The 7694-nt window shown below is 35.5% G+C and overlaps 1 protein-coding gene and 1 non-coding gene across 3 annotated transcripts; both read right to left on the minus strand.

Moving 5' to 3' along the window:
- Nucleotides 1-1180: 1180 nt before the first annotated feature.
- Nucleotides 1181-1252, minus strand: TRNAP-AGG (transfer RNA proline (anticodon AGG)). Its single transcript has one exon. It is a non-coding gene; the product is annotated as a tRNA-Pro (tRNA).
- Nucleotides 1253-2325: 1073 nt separating this feature from the next.
- Nucleotides 2326-5493, minus strand: LOC111785390 (syntaxin-71). 2 transcript variants are annotated; one of them, XM_023665802.2, is made up of 9 exons: nucleotides 5250-5493; nucleotides 4913-5038; nucleotides 4508-4667; nucleotides 4306-4391; nucleotides 4139-4207; nucleotides 4012-4056; nucleotides 3822-3884; nucleotides 3596-3672; nucleotides 2326-2540 (listed from the first exon to the last, which is right to left on the minus strand). In XM_023665802.2, exons 1-9 carry the CDS (start codon nucleotides 5403-5405, stop codon nucleotides 2525-2527), a joined length of 798 nt encoding a protein of 265 aa, XP_023521570.1. In that variant the 5' UTR covers nucleotides 5406-5493; the 3' UTR covers nucleotides 2326-2524. The 2 variants fall into 2 exon arrangements, with proteins under 2 accessions (XP_023521570.1, XP_086977952.1); XM_087121826.1 differs by lacking the exon at nucleotides 2326-2540 and having other exon boundaries at nucleotides 3592-3672.
- Nucleotides 5494-7694: the final 2201 nt, after the last annotated feature.

Consider the following 7694-nt stretch of genomic DNA (forward strand, 5'->3'; position numbering starts at 1 on the left):
TTTGATTGGATTCATTGATAATAGATGATGGTATAGTGGAAGAATCAGTCGAGGGAACAGCTAACAAGCTGAAAATCTAGACACTTTTATCTAGGTAGCCATAGGGCATATAAGATTCCCAGCAGCAAGTGTGGTAGAATTTGACAATGTAGTTCTTTTCAACAAAAAAAAGTGATTGGCAGAGAATTCTCAAGGGAGTTCTGGTTGTAACTTAGATTTTTCTTTGTCAGTTGTGTTTCTGAAGTCTATATGTATTGGTTGATCCTACGTTCACCTTTTATGTCAATTGTTAGTGAAGAATCTCACCAAAAAAGTTCACACAGAAGCCATGTCTGATCTGAATTTCCTTGCATTAAGTTTGAGAATGTAGAATCCAAAAAATGGTGTAAACCACTTCTTCACCTCTTGGTCTTGCAACTCCACGCAACTAAAGCTGTGGTTGGTGGACTACTCATCACCAACTGGTATCGGCTAGTAGGAGTAATGGATGATACCCAGTGAAGCTCCAACTCTGAGAGTTCCTTTGATGTTATTGAGAACTTTGTTGTTCTGTACCTGCCTGCAAGTATGAACTCGGATGTTAGATGAACACGACTCTCCACTTTGAGCATAAGCTCTCGCTTTGGGTTTCTCCAAAAGGCTTCGTACCAATGGAGATGATGGTATTTCTTGATTATAAACCCATGATCATTTCCTAAATTAGCGACTTTCATCCAACACCGGAATTCTCTGGCAACTAACCTCTGATTTCATCTCTAATTTCTCATTAGTCAAATTCAAATCAAAATTTTCATCAATACTCCACTTGTATTGCATACGGGAATTTCAAATAACAGTAAAAATGTTAAAATTTTGAACTATGTTTAATGGTCTACAAATTTGAGTATGGCTCAATTAGACCTATCTTCTCGACAAAAAAAAGTATTGAGTTTCAATTTTATCGACGAGAAAATTGTATTTAGTATATTATCATACTCTCTACCAATTATATATATATATATATATATATATATGATTATAAAAATTAAAAAAGAAAAAGATATATAATATGATAAATGTTGGTTCCCAAGCCCACAACAAAAAGGCCCATTTTAATTTTGAGCCGGAGATATTTGTGTGGTCCCAATGTGTCGGAGGCTCGATATTGAAAGGGAAGGAATAAAAAATAAGAAAAAAAGTTGGGGCATTCCGAGAATTGAACTCGGGACCTCTCGCACCCTAAGCGAGAATCATACCACTAGACCAAATGCCCAATTGTTGAGGAGTTTAAGACTAAGTTTTAAATGTATTTAGGTGTTCTAAACATTTATCTTTTAATTGATTTTTTTTTTTTTTTTTTTTTTTTTAAATGGTTGCAGTGCATGCAGACAAATAATCTCATGAAAATTCTATTGTTGGATTAACTTATAAAACCCAGTTCACAAGTGTTGTTTATATTTGTTTGTTTCTTTTAATTGGATCCTTCTCTTCTCTGGAAGTGTTCATAATCTATTGAGGTATTATCTAAAATAAGTTCTTATGCATGAAAGGATGATCAAACCCATAACTTCCTTTAATTTTGTAAATCACATTCCAAAAGATTATGGGCTAAAGCAGATATGAACAATTTAGAAATTTTGGAAAGTAGTTAAAGGCCAAGCACTAATTACCTTGAAGAATATATGGACTTTGAGATTCTTTTAAGAAAGATTTATTGGTATAGATATCTCTCTTTTCATTCATCTCAATCATTCTAGAATTTTTGTAAAATCAAATAATACATTAAATTAATATAACATATTGAATTCAATTCAAATCTCTTAAAAATCTCCCAACCTGGATTACTTTTCAAAATCTCATTCAAATTTAATATATATAGTTTACTTTAATGTATCTAATACATAATATATTATTATCATTAGCAAGTTATTCATAATTAGGATGGAATCGTTTATATTTTGATATACTACTAATCAATTTAATAAACAATATGCTTATAATTCAATTATACTTCTCCAACCCTCCTGACAAAATATTCAAAAAGAAAAGTGATACATGCATATATGAACTCTTACAACACTGTGACTCTATTTCAATCTATACCACATTTCATATAAGTAACCACTCTAACTTGAACTCATTTCCTCTAAGCCACTTTAATTACATGGTTCTTATTGACGACTCGACCTAGAGATTGGTTCATACTATAACGTGAACTTATCAATTCTATATTTGGATAAATGCCTAAAAGTATGTATTGTTGCATTCTATCCAATTTATCCATCATAATCGATCAGAGTCCTACGTATGGAGCTAAAATATCCATCATGGAGATCAGAGTTCACATTTCAAGTCCAAAGTAATGAGAGGTTGATTTGATGAGTGCAACATTCAATAATCAAGCATGATAACAAAGATTTGCCAATGCAGCGACTTGTTTGAAAAAGAATATGCATACAAATATTAGTAAACATCACAAACACCATCAGATAATGTGCTAAAATATTGATACTCATCTTAGCAAGAAGATTTTCCCTCTGTTGGCTCATTTCTTCAACACACTGCAGAGGAAGCAACTCGATTAGAGCTTCAGCTAAAATATAAACAGTTTCGATATGTAATATACATGACAAAATCTCTAAAGTAAAGGCAATGGTTCCAGCCAGAGAAATCATGAAATCTCCATCTTTGGTTCTAAAAGGAACATCACTTTCTTTTAATATAAAATATAACCAATATATTATTATAAGGGATCATTCCTTGCATTATTATACCCAAGGCCTACTCTCTCTAATTCTGGGCAAGGGTTTGAGTTACCAGCTTTTCAACCTAAAAGACTGAACCTAGGACCTTGAAAGGTTATTTATAGACATCCCAAAACCTTGCACTAATAGGTTATTTATAGAATCTCGCGTTTTATAGTATGAGGTTAACCAACGTAATACATTAAATGAATAAGTAAAAATCCAAATTGGCATAGATTTCAACAATTCCCCAGTAATAATACTCCAGTTGAACATGGAAAGCTCGATCAACTAGATAGGATCAGAATCATGAACTTGTATAATCACAGTCACCATACAAAATTAGTATAATCTTTCTAAGGATATATGGATGGGAGAGCAGTTAAGACCCTATTACAGTTTATAATTGATATGAGATTGTCTGGGACAGCACCTAAGGCCATTCCCCAAGATAATTTTGTGATTCCCATTAACTATCACAACCCAAAAGAGGTTCCCAATAGATTGCACATTCGACAAGAAGCCAAGCCTATCAATTGTCAATTAACCAATACCTCCAGAGATCTAGGCTTCTCTATTCTTTTCAGATGCCTATTCCTCAGATAATTTTAATACGAGACTTAATCCAAGAACACCAACACTAATGATGAAAGAAAGGAGAAGACAGAGAGAAAGAAGAAGAATAGATAAATGTTGCAGTCTCATTTCCCAGTGCAACATGTATCAAATTATAGATATGTACGTCAGATTCATTATGTGATGGAAATAGTAAACATAACACATGAGGAGAATTTTAAAAAAATATAGAAATGCTCAATGATTTTAAGTATCCTTCTTCTTTAGGGGCAATGAGGTGGAATGTAAGAACTTACTTGTATAGGTAGGCAGCAATGCCCAAGATTATGCACAATAAAATGATATCAATACAGAAATTTCTGCTGGACCTTAGCTGTAGAAAAATAAAGTTCACATTAGATGAACTTACAAATGTGTGACAAATATACATACAAATCTAGGTATTGTGCATGCACAAGGGTATACATGTCAGGAACTGACGATAAAGATTAAATAATAGAAATCAGAGGAACAAATCAAAACCTGGTTAACTGTGTGCTTTAATCTGACGTTGGTATTCTTAAGATCAGATGCAGCCTTGTCCACCTGATATGATACATAAAGCACATTTGGTAATGATTATAAATATGAACACTGAATTTGCAAGTACATATCTACATATATGTATGCATAAGTAAAAAATATATACATATTATGAGAGAGATATTGTTACCTTAGTGTCGATCTCGTCCATCAAAGGAACTTGCCTGTCTATTTCCTGCAAATAACATCCCACAATCACAATCTACTAATATGTTGATATGGAAAAAAGGAAAATTGGGGCATAGAAGGTAAGTAACCTCATTCATATCATGAGCCATGTTCTTCAGGGTGTCCAACCCTTCTGATATCATGTCCAATCCTTGATCCTGCATATGCATCAAAACGAAGGGTTTAAATGACAGCCATTAACTAGAAAGCAGGTTCTTGAATAAAGAGACTACACTAAGGGATACATATGATTAACCTGCTTCATTTTCCGCATTTCATACTCTTGCCTGAACTGACTCGACTCCTCAGTGTGTTGGAAGTACTCATCATCAAATCGCCCGTCTTTATCAATTCAAATGTGCAGATCAAAGATATGATTAATTCATGGTATCCACAACTAAAAGTAGAAAGATTTACAAAAATGGTAGAACGAAATTTAACCGAGTTTAATGCATCACCTGAGTCAAATTTTATTTCAGTGCGTGAAGCAGAGGATGTCCAACCCCCATTCTTCTTCGTGGAAGTAGCAGTCCCATCTGGTATGGCTTGAATCCTATCGGGCAATGCAAGCACCAAATCATTTCGAGTGGTAAGATCTTCAGTTGATAGCCCCTTCACCTGTAAATAGATAATGAGACCATCGATGCAATCTAGAGATAGAAGATATGCAATTCAAATCCAATGACTTAACTTCAATAAAGTATAAAAATTCCAAAACCAAACTAAATGCATAATGAATTTAAGGAACCAATCCTTTAATCACAATCTTCTCATCAATTCATATGAAACATCTAGGTTTCAAGATGGAATTTGAGTAATCAGAGTAAAATTTTAAAAAAAATTGTAAAGACATGAACACACACCCTCTTTAGAGCCAATCTCTGCAACTTGGGGATCTCCTCCAGTAATCGAGCCTTAGTACGACGAATCTCCGCATTCAACGCCACCACCGACGCCCTATTCTTTTCTCTGGAAGCATCCTCCGCTTTCTGCACAACAAAATAACACCGAAAATAGAATCCAAACCTCCTCGCCGCAAAATTAAAATACTCAATCCTCTACGAATTACTCCAAACCACAAGTAATCCACTGAATTAAACCTACATCAGAAAAATAACAAGCTACCAATAACCTTGATTCCCCTATCCAGCAGCAAAAGGAGTAGAAACTGAGAAATTGACTGAGGGATCGGGGACAAACCTGGAGGGCAGCTTCAATGTCGGCTTCGACAGTAGCATAAAGTCGAGCAAAGGCATCATCGCCGGAGACATTGAGATCCCTCTGCTTCTCTACGTCGTATTTGTCATACTTCTGGCAGATCGCGTCTACTCTGGTCAAAAGGTCGATGACGCTCATCTTGGATTCTTCGCCTCCGTGCTCCGGTAGGCTTTCGGTTGACTTACAGCGGTGAGATCGGTGAGAGATATCTCCAGAAGCTGTCTAAACAGAATTTCTTCCAATTATTTCCTCGCTGTCACAAAAGCTTTGAAATTAATATGAAAATTAATTAATTAAACTTTTATTTTCCAATTTTTCTCTATATTAAAGTGGAATATTATATATATATATATATATATATATATATATATATATATATTTTTTTTTTTTTTTTTTTACTTAATAAAAATTATACGCACAATAATAATTAGTTTTAAATATCTACCTCTTACTTGAATTGCATTATTTTAAGAAAGAAAAAAAATGTTAAATTATATTTTTTAGTTTTTTTTTTATTTTATTAAATAAAATTATAAAATTATGAGAGTCTAAATTCGTATAAATTAAATTAAGCTTACTGGCTTCATTAGTTTTAGTTGTTTGACCTAGTTTCCCAGAGACTCTCTCTGAGACAGTACCCAGATTGTTACGCATTTCGTGCGGTTGGAACTTACCCAACAAGGAAAGGAATTTCGCTACCTTAGGATTGGAACTTACCCAATAAGGAAAGGAATTTAGCTACCTTAGGATCGTTATAGTTACGGTCGTTGTTCACCGAGGTTTCGGTCGCCGGCTCTCCTGTCATCAGGTCACTAACTTCCTTGCCCTTCCGGCACTGGACAAACGTCAGCCCCCATACATGGTCTTACGACTTTGTGGAGACCTGTGTTTTTGGTAAACAGTCACCCGGGCTTGGTCACTGCGTCCCTTTTTGTGAGGAGGAACCCCTTCTCCGAAGTTACATAAAACTCAAATTTGAATGAAAAAATAAATTAAGAGAATTAAAGAGAAATAAAATTATGTCACTAGACGTAGTATGACATACATGTACCTATCAGTGCAGCAAGTATACTATGTGGATGCGGTTACGGGTCTCCAACTATTTCCTAATAGTAATCTTATCAAAGCAATGCAAGGTACTACATAGAGCCGACATACACGAGGGTCGCTCTCTCTTGTGTCACATTTTCATTGTGAGACTATTGGGGTTAGGTTGATTACCGTGGTAGTTATATGTAGCAAATATAGATCAAAGTTGGAAATAAGACAACATACACTAGGAATAGAACGCAATGATCTAGATAGCTCGAACTTGGCTACCCATTAGCCTAGTTAGCGAGCTCTAAGAGACTAGCAAGCAAGTTAGAGAGAGATTTGGTAGGCTAATGTACAACAACTAAAAATTAAAAGGAAGCAAAAATAGATGAGTAGAACCTAAATGCTAAGTCTAAGCGAGCCCACGACATGGTTTTATGGTGTTTGGGTATAAGTAGGAGCTCCTAGGGGGTTGATGTTGATTGTACACCAAGCAGTCGATCATTGTGAGGCATTGAATCTACGACGGTTCTTTGAATAAGTTTTCTATAATATTGCAAGTGATGGTTGGGAGGAATCACTGGAGTCGGGTCCTCCTCGTTGTGTTCTTCAGGTGAATTTGCAGAAGGCCTATGATTTTGACGATTGAGATTTCATTTTTTAAGGTATCGCTCCAGTTTGTTATTAGATTAGAGATAACATTAAGTACCCGATTTTTTATCTTGGTGAAGATTCTTTGCTGATTTTCTTGGGCTGGTGGGGGCTTCGTTGGGGTGATTCACTCTCTCTGTATTTTTGTGTGTGTGATGGTTATGGGGTTTTCTTTCTTCATCAGTGTGAGTGAATCTGGCTGACATTTTGTTTCGCTGACGATTTAATGGTTTTTAGTAGTGTGATCAAGATCGTCTGAGGTATGTATAAATTTTCTTGCAAAGGTTCGAAGCCTTATACGTGTTCTTGATACGTAGAGGTTGGCTGACTTTTTGGGGGTTCTAGGCTTCTCTTGCGTTACCTAGGCCTTCTTTTGATATCGGGACGGTTGACATATCAAGATTGCGAGCCTTTGCTAGAGCGAATTACTGCTTGTGCTAGTAGTTGGGTTGTACATTCCCTTTCCTGTGCTAATAGGTTGCAACTCATTCATTATGTTTTTAGAGTTTTAAGGTGTTCTATGTCGGTGTCTTTGTGCTTCTTGCTCAGGTTATCAATCAGGTTGAACATGTCGCCAAGGTAGTCTGGGCAAATATTTTCCTTCCACATAGGGAGGATGATCTTGGTATTAGGCATCTTAAGTCTGAGAACTTTGTTACTGTGATGAAGTTTCTTGATTTTGATAGTTAGGGCTAATTCCCTATGGGTTACCTGGGTTGAGGCTTATATGCTGCAAGAGTG

Source organism: Cucurbita pepo, chromosome 2 (genome assembly GCF_057944985.1).
Source record: "Cucurbita pepo subsp. pepo isolate OVF chromosome 2, ASM5794498v1, whole genome shotgun sequence".
Classification (NCBI taxonomy): Eukaryota; Viridiplantae; Streptophyta; class Magnoliopsida; order Cucurbitales; family Cucurbitaceae; genus Cucurbita; species Cucurbita pepo.